This window comes from Rhinoraja longicauda, chromosome 19 (assembly GCF_053455715.1).
Source record: "Rhinoraja longicauda isolate Sanriku21f chromosome 19, sRhiLon1.1, whole genome shotgun sequence".
Lineage (NCBI taxonomy): Eukaryota > Metazoa > Chordata > Chondrichthyes > Rajiformes > Arhynchobatidae > Rhinoraja > Rhinoraja longicauda.
Genome location: NC_135971.1, coordinates 4,234,116 through 4,247,861, shown reverse-complemented (window position 1 = coordinate 4,247,861; position 13,746 = coordinate 4,234,116). Strand labels below are relative to the sequence as shown.

Genomic DNA, 13,746 nt, shown 5'->3' with positions numbered 1-13,746 from the left:
AACACCTCATTACAACATCGCAGGCTCCAGTCTGCGACCCGCTGGCGCGCACATCACCCGCTGTGGCTCCGCTCACGTTTGTAACTCTTCACCTTTAACTTGACGTTTAATAAAGTCTTTAAAAAATAACCCGTGTTTGAGTTCTCTCCGCGTCTCCGCGTCACGGTACAGAGATCTCTTCAAACAGCAGACAAGGATCCGTGGATACTGGTTTTACAAAAGGAAAAAGACACACAGAGTGCTGGAGTAACTCAGCGGGTCAGGCAGCATCTGTGGAGAACATGGATAGGTGACGTTTCACAGAGTGCTGGAGTAACTCAGCGGGTCAGGCAGCATCTGTGGAGAACATGGATAGGTGACATGGGGGGACATTTACAGGTGGGCGATTAATCCACACGTCTCTGGGGTGTGTGTGGGGGGGGGGCGGAGCACCCGGAGAAATGCCACGCGGTCACAAGGAGAACGTGCATAGAAACATAGAAAATAGGTTGCAGGAGTAGGCCACTCGGCCCTTCGAGTCTTTGGAGAACATGGATAGGTGACGTTTCACAGAGTGCTGGAGTAACTCAGCGGGTCAGGCAGCATCTGTGGAGAACATGGACAGGTGACGTTTCACAGAGTGCTGGAGTAACTCAGCGAGTCAGGCAGCATCTGTGGAGAACATGGATAGGTGACGTTTCGGGTCGGGACCCATCTTCACACTGAAAGGAGTGGGGGGGGGGGGGGTTGAGGTTGGAAGAGAGGAGGGGCAGGACAAAACCTGGAGAGTGATAGGTGGATAAAGGTGGATACAGGGCCCTGTACAACTGCAGTCTTAACTCCTTGCTCCTAAATTCAAATCCTCTCGCAATGAAGGCCAACATACCATTGCCTTTCATCACTGCCTGCTGTACCTGCATGCTTATCTTCAGTGACTGATGTACAAGCACACCCAGGTCTCGTTGCACTTCCCCTTCTCCTAATCTGACACCATTCAGATAACAATCTGCCTTCCTGTTCTTGCCACCAAAGTGGATAACCTCACATTTATGAAATTATACTGCATCTGTCATGCATCTGCCCACTCACCCAACCTGTTCAAGTAACCCTGCAGCCTGATAGCATCCTCCTCGCAACTCACAGTCCCACCAAACTTTGTGTCATCGGCAAACTTAGAGATGTTATATTTAATTGCCACGTCTAAATGTTAATATATATTGTAAATAACTGGGGTCGCAGCACTGAGCCCTGCGGCACCCCACTAGTCACTGCCTGCCATTCTGAAAAGTACCCATTTATTTGTACACTTTGCTTCCTGTCTGCCAACCAGTTCTCTATCCATGTAAACACTGTATCCCCAATTCCATGTGTTCTAATTTTGAACACTAATCTCTTGTGTGGGAGTTGTGGCGACTGGGAATTGTGGCGATACTGAGGGATGGAAATTGGGAGCGGCATTATTCCAGCAAAGGGGATATTGTTTCAAACTCCATCAGCTCCAACTCTCCGCCTCATGTTGTTTGTCTGATTTCCTTCAATCCGCTTCACTCACTAAGGCAATCCCAAATTCCAGGGACCCTCTCAGGGCTTCTGGTGCCCAGTTTGAAGGTGAACTGGGCAACGTTCGTCCACACTTTGATGATTTGGTTCAACAGATCACCTCGCACTAAAGTGGCCCCTCCACTCCGCTTGACCGCTCAATGTGATCGCGGCTTAACTGACTGCCAACCTCACCCCCCACACTCCCGGCGAGGCCGGTAACCATTCACACCTTGCTTGCCTGCAGTGGGTCTGATTTTGCGCCGGGACAATAACATTCTCTGCCTTCGTCACCTCTGAGCAGGAACGACCCAAAGACTCACGACACTCAGAGAACAGAAACATTGTGGCTTCAGAATGGTCCTCAAACCCAAATAAAACAGCGAATGATGCGGCACATCTCCCTCCTCCCTTTCTCTCTCCCTCCTTCATTTCTCTCTCCCTCCTCCATTTCTCTCTCCCTCCTCCCTTTCTCTCTCCCTCCTCCCTTTCTCTTTCCCTCCTCCCTTTCTCTCTCCCTCCATCCTTTCTCTCTCCCTCCATCCTTACTGCGGTCCTCTCTTTGAACTGTGACTCTCTCTCCTACCCTCTCTATTCTCTCTCTCTCTCTCTCTGCGCCTCTGTCTGCCTCTGTCAACCTTTCACCCCTTACCCCTTCCCTCCCCTCTCACTCTCACTGCACCTCTCCCTCAGTTTCTCTCCATCTATCTGGGTGGCTCGATTGTAATCATGTAGAGTAATGGCGACATCAAGTCGACGGCAAGGGAACTGCAAACAAGCGTGGCCTCACCAACGTCTTGTAAACTGTGATGTAACGCCCGAACATCTGCACTTAATACCGTAACAAATGAAAGACATCGTGCCCAAACTTCACAGATATCCAAACTAAATGCCGCACGCTATTACACCGCCCACTTCCCCAGCTGATCAAAATCCCAACGTCATTCTTAATATGCATCTTGGCAATCTACCATCCCACCTGCCTTAAATTTTATTTGTAAAGTTAGTAATCATTCCTTGCACCATCTGAATCAATTCGTTGATATAGATGACAGACAGCAATTGTCCCACCGCTGTGTATGTTAATAGTCACGGACCTGCAGTAATAAAGTTTACGTCGATGTGGAATGGTTAATTCGGTTTGTAGATTCCATGAATCTCTCGTGACCTGCTGTGTGTTCAATGTAAACCAACATCTCCTGTCTTGTATCTACATTCTTTATCTCCATGGTGCGGAACTGAATATAAATGTTGAGCAGGGACGTGCTACATTCAAACGACAGAAGTCAATAAATCACAACTAAACCTACATAAATGTTTTGAGTTTGTTTGTGCGTGCGTGACACTCTCTCTCTCCCTCCTCTTTCTCCCCCTTTTCTTTCTTTCTTTCTTTCTTTCTTTCTCTCTCTCTCTCTCTCTCTCTCTCTCTCTCTCTGTCTCTCTCTCTCTCTCTCTCTCTGTCTCTCTCTCTCTCTCTCTCTCTAGAGAGAGAGAGAGAGAGAGAGAGAGAGAGCACAAACAAACTCAAAAAGCTACGAGCTTTAATTTATAAATAGTTTTAAATAGTTCACTTAGTTCCGTGCAATGTAGTGTCCAGAACAAGGGGCCACAGTTTAAGAATAAGGGGTCGGCCATTTAGAACGGAGATGAGGAAGAACTTTTCCAGTCAGAGGGTGGTGAAGGTGTGGAATTCTCTGCCTCAGAAGGCAGTGGAGGCCAGTTTGTTGGATGATTTCAAGAGAGAGCTGGAATATGCAGCAACTTAAATAAAGATTTATTTATGTAGGATTCCTAACTTTAACTAATACAATCTGCATTTTGGAATATGTGGGAACTTAAATAAATATTTATTTATGTAGGATTCATAACTTTATCTAATACAATCTGCATTTTGGAATCTGTGGGAATAAATACTTATTTATGTAGGATTCATAACTTGAACTAATACAATCTGCATTTTGGAATGTCGGATGGAGTTTTTGAAAATAAAATGTTTTTAAAATATTTATTATTTGAAAAATGTTTTTTTTGATATTTTTAAAAAAACTTGCCTGTTTTATTGCTGATGGGATAAAGAATAAACAATTCTTGTGCTTTATCAAAAATATTTTATCAAAAATATTTATTTATGTAGGATTCCTAACTTGAACTAATACAATCTGCATTTTGGAATATGTGGGAACTTAAAAAAAGATTTATTTATGTAGGATTCATAACTTGAACTAATACAATCTGAATTTTGGAATATGTGGGAACTTAAAAAAAGATTTATTTATGTAGGATTCCTAACTTTAACTAATACAATTTCCTTTTTTTAATATGTGGGAACTTAAATAAATACTTATTTATGTAGGATTCATAACTTTATCTAAGAGAATCTGCATTTTGGAATATGTGGGAACTTAAATAAATATTTATTTATGTAGGATTCATAACTTTAACTAATACAATCTGCATTTTGGAATATGTGGGAACTTAAATAAATACTTATTTATGTAGGATTCATAACTTGAACTAATACAATCTGCATTTTGGAATGTCGGATGGAGTTTTTGAAAAGATTTTTTAAAAAAAATAATTATTATTTGAAAAAAGTTTTTTTTGATATTTTTTCAAAAACTTGCCTGTTTTATTGCTGATGTGATAAAGAATAAACAATTCTTGTGCTTTATCAAAAATATTTTATCAAAAATATTTATTTATGTAGGATTCCTAACTTGAACTAATACAGTCTGCATTTTGGAATATGCAGCGACTTAAATACATATTTATTTATGTAGGATTCATAACTTTATCTAATACAATCTACATTTTGGAATATGCAGCAACTTAAATAAATATTTATTTATGTAGGATTCCTAACTTTAACTAACACAATCTGCATTTTGGAATATGTGGGAACTTAAATAAATATTTATTTATGTAGGATTCCTAACTTGAACTAATACAATCTGAATTTTGGAATATGCAGCAACTTAAATAAAGATTTATTTATGTAGGATTCCTAACTTTAACTAATACAATTTCCTTTTTTTTAATATGTGGGAACTTAAATAAATACTTATTTATGTAGGATTGATAACTTTATCTAAGAGAATCTGCATTTTGGAATATGTGGGAACTTAAATAAATATTTATTTATGTAGGATTCATAACTTTATCTAATACAATCTGCATTTTGGAATATGTGGGAATAAATACTTATTTATGTAGGATTCATAACTTGAACTAATACAATCTGCATTTTGGAATGTCGGATGGAGTTTTTGAAAATAAAATGTTTTTAAAATATTTATTATATACTTATTTATGTTGGATTCATAACTTTATCTAAGAGAATCTTCATTTTGGAATATGTGGCAACTTAAACACCTGCCAGTCTGGGCTCAGGCTGATCTGCAGGATGGCAAATGGTCACCGTGTTCCTTCAAATTGATACCTTGCAGAATGATTTTGCAAACTGACTCTGAGTGCTTTATCAAAAATATTTATTTATGTAGGATTCATAACTTTAACTAATACAATCTGCATTTTGGAATATGCAGCAACTTAAATAAATATAGGGCATCAGAGATTTGTCAGTATTGCTCAGCCCTTGTCTGCAGAACTACACAGGCTTTCCCTTTGAATGGTGCCTGCCAGTCTGGGCTCAGGGTGATCTGCAGGATGGCAAATGGTCCAGGTGTTCCCCATGTTCCTTCAAATTGATACCTTGTCCCAGAATGATTTTGCAAACTGACTCTGAGTGCATCGTTCCTATTGGGGTTTTGCAGCACAGTGCATTGAGCTGTCCTTTGTATTATTGGCTCAGGGAGATGCCTGTTATGTCTGTTTCGTCCCTCAGGTTGGAGGGGGCAGATAAAAGAGATGGTGATCACAAGCTTGGTGCTAGATCCTCATGGGAACGGCTGGAGTGTCTACTAGACTGGGGGCTAAGCTGAGAAAGGTGCAGCGATCACAGCTACAAGAACAGGTAAGAGAGAGAGACTCCAAATAAGGGATTCTGTGTAAATCTGGAAATGAATATCTGCATTTAATGTGTAACCTCTGGAAATGTCGGATGGAGTTGTTGAAAAGAAAATGTTTTTAAAATATTTATTACTTGTAAAAAGTATTTTTTGATATTAAAAAAAAACTTGCCTGTTTTATTGCTGATGTGATAAAAAATAAACAAGTCTTGTGTTTTATCAAAAATATTTAATCAAAAATATTTATTTATGTATGATTCCTAACTTTATCTAATACAATCAGCATTTTGGAATATGCAGCAACTTAAATAAATACTTATTTATGTAGGATTCCTAACTTTAACTAATACAATCTGCATTTTGGATTATGTGGCAGCTTAAATAAATATTTATTTATGTAGGATTCATAACTTGAACTAATACAATCTGCATTTTGGAATATGCAGCAACTTAAATAAATATTTATTTATGTAGGATTCCTAACTTTAACTAATACAATCTGCATTTTGGAATATGTGGGAACTTAAATAAATATTTATTTATGTAGGATTGCTAACTTTATCTAATACAATCTGCATTTTGTTGAAAAGAAAATGTTTTAAAAATACTTATTACTTGAAAAAAGTATTTTTTGATATTAAAACAAAACTTGCCCCTTTTTATTGCTGATGGGATAAAGAATAAACAAGTCTTGTGTTTTATCAAAAATATTTTTTAATGTAGGATTCAAAAACTTTATCTAATACAATCTGCATTTTGGAATACTTAAACAACTTAAATAAATATAGGGAGTCAGGGATTTGTCAGTATTGCTCAGCCCTTGTCTGCAGAACTTCACAGGCTTTCCCTTTGATTGACACCTGCCAGTCTGGGCTCAGGCTGATCTGCAGGATGGCAAATGGTCCAGGTGTTCCTTCAAATTGATACCTTGCAGAATGATTTTGCAAACTGACTCTGAGTGCATCGTTCCTATTGGGTTTTTGCAGCACAGTGCATTGAGCTGTCCTTTGTATTATTGGTTCAGGGAGATGCCTGTTATGTCTGTTTCGTCCCTCAGGTTGGAGGGGGCAGATAAAAGAGATGGTGATCACAAGCTTGGTGCTAGAACCTCATGGGAACGGCTGGAGTGTCTACTAGACTGGGGGCGAAGCTGAGAAAGGTGCAGCGATCACAGCTACAAGAACAGGTAAGAGAGAGAGACTGCAAATAAGGGATTCTGTGTAAATCTGGAAATGAATATCTGCATTGAATGTGTGACCTCTGGAAATGTCGGATGGAGTTGTTGAAAAGAAAATGTTTTTTTTTAATTTATTACTTGAAAAAAGTATTTATTGATATTTTTTAAAAACTTGCCTGTTTTATTGCAGATGGGATAAAGAATAAACAAGTCTTGTGTTTTATCAAAAATATTTTATCAAAAATATTCATTTATGTATGATCATATCATATCATATCATATATATACAGCCGGAAACAGGCCTTTTCGGCCCTCCAAGTCCGTGCCGCCCAGCGATCCCCGTACATTAACACTATCCTACACCCACTAGGGACAATTTTTACATTTACCCAGCCAATTAACCTACATACCTGTACGTCTTTGGAGTGTGGGAGGAAACCGAAGATCCCGGAGAAAACCCACGCAGGTCACGGGGAGAACGTACAAACTCCTTACAGTGCAGCTCCCGTAGTCAGGATCGAACCTGAGTCTCCGGCGCTGCATTCGCTGTAAAGCAGCAACTCTATCGCTGCGCTACTTGAACTAATACAATCAGCATTTTGGAATATGCAGCAACTTAAATAAATATTTATTTATGTAGGATTCATAACTTTAACTAATACAATCTGCATTTTGGAATATCCGGCAGCTTAAATAAATATAGGGAGTCAGAGATTTGTCAGTGAAGAAAGCCAATGGAATGTTGGCCTTCATAACAAGAGGAGTTGAGTATAGGAGCAAAGAGGTCCTTCTGCAGTTGTACAGGGTCCTAGTGAGACTGCACCTGGAGTACTGTGTGCAGTTTTGGTCTCCAAATTTGAGGAAGGATATTCTTGCTATTGAGGGCGTGCAGCGTAGGTTTACTAGGTTAATTCCCTGAATGGCGGGACTGTCATATGTTGAAAGACTGGAGCGACTAGGCTTGTATACACTGGAATTTAGAAGGATGAGAGGAGATCTTATCGAAACGTATAAGATTATTAAGGGGTTGGACACGTTAGAGGCAGGAAACATGTTCCCAATGTTGGGGGAGTCCAGAGCAAGGGGCCACACAGTTTAAGAATAGGGTCGGCCATTTAGAACTGAGATGAGGAAAAACTTTTTTAGTCAGAGAGTTGTGAATCTGTGGAATTCTCTGCCTCAGAAGGCAGTGGAGGCCAATTCTCTGAACGCATTCAAGAGAGAGCTGGATAGAGCTCTTAAGGATAGCGGCGTCAGGGGGTACGGGGAGAAGGCAGGAACGGGGTACTGATTGAGAATGATCAGCCATGATCACATTGAATGGCGGTGCGTACAGGCTCGAAGGGCCGAATGGCCTCCTCCTGCACCTATTGTCTATTGTCAGTGAGAAGTTTTATTTGTTCGTGGAAGACCCTGATCTGTGTGTAATTCCCCTTCCTTTCAGAAACACATGGACACCTCCGTTGCAGATTCCTACGACAGTATCGCCGTCTTCCTGTCCATTCACATCATCCTCCGCTTCAAGACCATCATGACCAAACGCAACGTCGCTGCCATGGACAAGTAGGTCAAGGAGAATGTAGAACGCCGTAGGGAAACAGCACCTCACATTTGGCTTGGGCAGCTTACACCCCAGTCATTGAAAGTAGGCATGCAGGTGCAGCAGGCAGTGAAGAAAGCGAATGGTATGTTGGCATTCATAGCGAGGGGATTTGAGTATAGGAGCAGGGAGGTTCTGCTGCAGCTGTACAGGCCATTGGTGAGACCGCACCTGGAGTATTGCGTGCAGTTTTGGTCTCCTAATCTGAGGAAAGACATTCTTGCCTCAGAGGGAGTACAGAGAAGGTTCACCAGATTGATCCCTGGGATGGCAGGACTTTCATATGAAGAAAGACTGGATAGACTCCACTTGTACTCACTGGAATTTAGAAGATTGAGGGGGGATCTTATAGAAACTTACAAAATTCTTAAGGGGTTGGACAGGCTAGATGCAGGAAGATTGTTCCCGGTGTTGGGGAAGTCCAGAACAAGGGGTCACACAGTTTAAGGATAAGGGGGAAGTCTTTTAGGACCGAGATGAGAAAGTTTTTTTTCACACAGAGTGGTGAATTTGTGGAATTCTCTGCCACAGAAGGTAGTTGAGGCCAGTTTATTGGCTATATTTAAGAGGGAGTTAGATGTGGCCCTTGTGGCTAAAGGGATTAGGGGGTGTGGAGAGAAGGCAGGTACGGGATACTGAGTTGGATGATCAGCCATGATCATATTGAATGGCGGTGCGTACAGGCTCGAAGGGCCGAATGGCCTACTCCTGCACCTATTTTCTATGTTTCTAGTACCCCGTTCCTGCCTTCTCCCCTTACCCCCTGACTCTGCTATCTTTAAGAGCTCTATCTAGCTCTCTCTTGAAAGCATCCAGAGATCCCCTCTGATCCTTTCTGAGCGTAAGGCCAAATCCACCAGCAGGCTTGAACTTACCAAGAACATGCTGAGCGTTTTGCCCATGATGGCGTTGAAGAGATCTTGGGCAGAGTTCCCGGTCACCATGAAGAAGTCACAGAGGAAGAGGTACTCGCGGCAGCTGTTGTCAAGGAGGGCGTAGTGCTGGCTGCGAAACAGGGGTACTGGGAGGGAGGAGAAAAACGTCACATCACAGAGAGACAGACACAACATGCTGCAGTAACCCAGTGGGATAGGAGGCATCTCCGGAGAGAAGGAATGCCTGGCGTCTCGGGGCGAGACCCCCTCTTTAGACTAGTGCTTCTTGGACTCACGCAGACTCTCTCCAGACCTCTTTATCCAGGCACGTGAGCGAGGTAAAAAGGAAATGGAGGTAAAAACAAAATAGAGGTAAAAACAAAATGGAGGTAAAAACAAAATGGAGGTAAAAACAAAATGGAGGTCAAAACAAAATGGAGGAAAAGAGCCGAGCGCTTGCGTGAGACGTAAAGCGGAGGTCAAAAAACTGGAACATTTACACAGTGCACGGTGGCGCAGCGGTCGATTTGCTGCCTTACAGCGAATGCAGCGCCGAAGACACAGGTTCGATCCTGACTACGGGCGCCAACTGTAAGGGGTTTGTACGTTCTCCCCGTGACCTGCGTGGGTTTTCTCCGGGATCTTCGGTTTCCTCCCACACTCCAAAGACGTACAGGTACGTAGGTTAATTGGCTTGGTAAATGTAAAAATTGTCTCTAGTGTGTGTAGGATAGTGTTAATGTGCGGGGATCGCTGGGCGGCGCGGACCCGGTGGGCCGAAGGGCCTGTTTCTGCGCTGTATCTCCAAATCTAAAAAATCTAAAACAAAATTACAAGTTTCGAGCCTCTTTTAGTGCATTTCAAAGTAAAAACAGCCATTACAAAATAGTGTGAATAAGTCACTGTACACTAATAACATTTTTGAAATAAATTCGCACATTCATTGATAATCAGCCCAAAAAGGTGGTAATTGGCTTTTCTGCTGTGTTTTAGAAACATAGCAAATAGGTGCAGGAGTAGGCCATTCGGCCCTTCGAGCCTGCACCGCCATTCAATATGATCATGGCTGATCATCCAACTCAGTATCCCGTACCTGCCTTCTCTCCATACCCCCTGATCCCTTTAGCCACAAGGGCCACATCTAACTCCCTCTTAAATATAGCCAATGAACCGGCCTCAACTACCTTCTGTGGCAGAGAATTCCACAGATTCACCACTCTCTGTGTGAAAAAAAACCTTTCTCATATTACATTTTTTTTTCCCTTCATATTTCAGATACAGCGCGGAAACAGGCCCTTCGGCCCACCAAGTCTGCACCGCCCAGCGATCCCCGCACATTAACACTATCCTACACACACTAGGGACAATTTTTACCTTTACCCAGTAAATTAACCTACATACCTGTACGTCTTTGGCGTGTGGGAGGAAACCGAAGATCTCGGAGAAGACCCACGCAGGTCACGGGGAGAACGTACAAACTCCTTACAGTGCAGCACCCGTAGTCGGGATCGAACCTGAGTCTCCGTCGCTGCATTCGCTGTAAAGCAGCAACTCTACCGCTGCGCCACCGTGCGGTCTCATCTCGGTCCTAAAAGACTTCCCCCTTATCCTTAAGCTGTGACCCCTTGTTCTGGACTTCCCCCCTTGTTCTGGACTTCCCCTTTATATTTTAACCCCGTCTTAATTAATTTAGTTATATAATCTTCCACTTAAATGTCATATTTACTCATTACAGTTCCACCACTGATTTTCTGGCACTCTTGGTTCCAGATCTTTGCTTGTTTATCCAGCCGGCCAAGGAAGTCGCTCGGCGATGAGGATAGATGTGCCGGCTCCCCTGGTCCAATCCATTAATAATCTTATACGTTTCGATAAGATCCCCTCTCATCCTTCTAAATTCCAGTGTATACAAGCCTAGTCGCTCAAGTCTTTCAACATACGGCAGTCCCGCCATTCCGGGAATTAACCTGGAGAACCTACGCTGCACGCCCTCAACAGCAAGAATATCCTTCCTCAAATTTGGAGGCCAAAACTGCACACAGTACTCCAGGTGCGGTCTCACTAGGGCCCTGTACAACTGCAGAAGGACCTCTTTGCTCCTATACTCAACTCCTCTCGTTATGAAGGCCAACATGCCATTGGCTTTCTTCACTGCCTGCTGTACCTGCATGCTTCCTTTCAGTGACTGATGCACTAGGACACCCAGATCTCGTTGTTCGTCCCCTGTTCCTAACTTTCGGGCCGAGACCCTTCTTCAGACTGATGTCAGGGGGGCGGGACAAAGGAAGGATTATAGGTGCTTGCTGTTAATTCTGAAGTACATTGGGATGTTGGGTTGACATGAACAGCAGAACTAGTGTCTCCTCTCTCTCTCTTCAAGGACGCATTCACCCCCCCATCCCCCCCCCACCCCCACCCGCAGTGCCCAACAGTCCAAGACACCCCACGCCCTCTTCGTCTCTTCAATGACTTCCGTTTTGTACTATGCTATTGAGGGCGTGCAGCGTAGGTTCACTAGGTTAATTCCCGGGAATGGCGGAAACTGTCGTACGTTGAAAGGCAGCAACTCTACCGCTGCGCCACCGTTTATCTCACCACGGCCGCTGCCTGACCTGCTGAGTGCTGGTGATCTGACCTTGGGGAATGGTCAGTGGTGGGGAGGGGGGGGGGGGGGGGGGGGGGTGTTGGAAGGGGAAGGGGGGGATGGCATACTTACCCGAGAGTCGTTCTTCTGAGCAGCGTGGGGCACGATGATGGGCGCTTCCAGCTCCGACGAGGCGATCACGTTTCCACGGTTGCCCAAGGTGAAGATGGTGTTCCTGTTCTTCAGCGAAGGCTTGGAGAAGAATCGTGGAGCGGTGAGTCAAGGTCAACTGTGCGGGGAAAGGAACTGCAGGCGCCCGTGTAAACCGAAGGTAAGGCACAAAGTGCGGGAGTAACTGCGGGGCAGGCAGCCTCACTGGAGACGGTGGGATGGGCGGTGTTTCCGGTCTGACGGTTCTTCTTCTGAAGATGAAGGGTCTCGACTGAAAGGAAGCATGCAGGTACAGCAGGCAGTGAAGAAAGCCAATGGAATGTTGGCCTTCATAACAAGAGGAGTTGAGTATAGGAGCAAAGAGGTCCTTCTGCAGTTGTACCGGGCCCTAGTGAGACCGCACCTGGAGTACTGTGTGCAGTTTTGGTCTCCTAATTTGAGGAAGGATATTCTTGCTATTGAGGGCGTGCAGGGTAGGTTTACCAGATTAATCCCCTGGGATGGCGGGACTGTCATATGAGGAAAGATTGGAAAGACTGGGCTTGTATTCACTGGAGTTTAGAAGGATGAGAGGGGGATCATATAAAACTATAAAAGGACTGGACAAGCTAGATGCAGGGAAAATGTTCCCAATGTTGGGGGAGTCCAGAACCAGGGGCCACACAGCCTTAGAATAAAGGGGAGGCCGTTTAAAACGGTTAAAAAAACCCAGTGAGTTTTTTACCCAGAGAGTTGTGAATTTGTGGAATTCTGTGCCACAGAGGGCAGCGGAGGCCAATTCACTGGATGAATTTAAAAGAGAGTTAGATAGAGCTCTAGGGGCTAGCGGAATCAAGGGATATGGGAACAGGAAAGCAGACTATTACCTGAATGGTGGCCGATTAGGAGAAGGGAAGATGCAATGAGACCTGGGTGTCGTGGTACACCAGTCATTGAAAGTAGGCATGCAGGTGCAGCAGGCAGTGAAGAAAGCGAATGGTATGTTAGCATTCATAGCAAGAGGATTTGAGTATAGGAGCAGGGAGGTTCTGCTGCAGTTATACAGGGCATTGGTGAGACCACACCTGGAGTACTGTGTACAGTTTTGGTCTCCTAATCTGAGGAAAGACATTCTTGCCATAGAGGGAGTACAGAGAAGGTTCACCAGATTGATTCCTGGGATGGCAGGACTTTCATATGAAGAAAGACTGGATAGACTCGGCTTGTACTCGCTGGAATTTAGAAGATTGAGGGGGGATCTTATAGAAACCTACTAAATTCTTAAGGGGTTGGACAGGCTAGATGCAGGAAGATTGTTCTCGATGTTGGGGAAGTCCAGAACAAGGGGGTCGCAGTTTAAGGATAAGGGGGAAGTCTTTTAGGACCGAGATGAGAACGTTTTTTTTCCACACAGAGAGTGGTGAATCTGTGGAATTCTCTGCCACAGAAGTAGTTGAGGCCAGTTCGTCGGCTATATTTAAGAGGGAGTTAGATGTGGCCCTTGTGGCTAAAGGGATCAGGGGGTATGGAGAGAAGGCAGGTACGGGATACTGAGTTGGATGATCAGCCATGATCATATTGAATGGCGGTGCGTACAGGCTCGAAGGGCCAAATGGCCTACTCCTGCACCTGTTTTCTATGTTTCTATGGTTTCGTGATTAGTTCGGGTGTCAGGGGCTATGGGGAGAAGGCAGGAGAATGGGGTTGGGAGGGAGAGATAGATCAGCCATGATTGAATGGCGGGGTAGACTCGATGGGCCGAGTGGCCGTAAAGGATATCTTTCTTGGCCGTGTCTTCCACTCCCATCAGATCATCCTTGTCGGCCACTTCTTCATACTGAAGAGGAGAACAAGGTCAAACGACAGCCCAGCAC

The 13,746-nt window shown here is 43.9% G+C and overlaps 2 protein-coding genes across 2 annotated transcripts in view; both read right to left on the bottom strand.

The window, feature by feature from the left end:
• Nucleotides 1–13,746, bottom strand: part of LOC144603045 (zinc-binding protein A33-like) — a 75,445-nt gene that overhangs the window by 25,357 nt on the left and 36,342 nt on the right. The gene's annotated exons all lie outside the window — the stretch shown is intronic.
• Nucleotides 6,246–13,746, bottom strand: part of LOC144602506 (vacuolar protein sorting-associated protein 52 homolog) — a 24,888-nt gene continuing 17,387 nt past the window's right edge. Inside the window, exons 2-4 of the mRNA XM_078415636.1 lie at nt 13,652–13,709; nt 11,855–11,988; nt 6,246–9,284 (exon numbers count right to left, since the gene is read on the bottom strand). Of these exons, the coding sequence (XP_078271762.1) occupies nt 9,201–9,284; nt 11,855–11,988; nt 13,652–13,709 (276 nt within the window). The 3' untranslated portion in view covers nt 6,246–9,200. The remainder of the gene's footprint in view (nt 9,285–11,854; nt 11,989–13,651; nt 13,710–13,746) is intronic.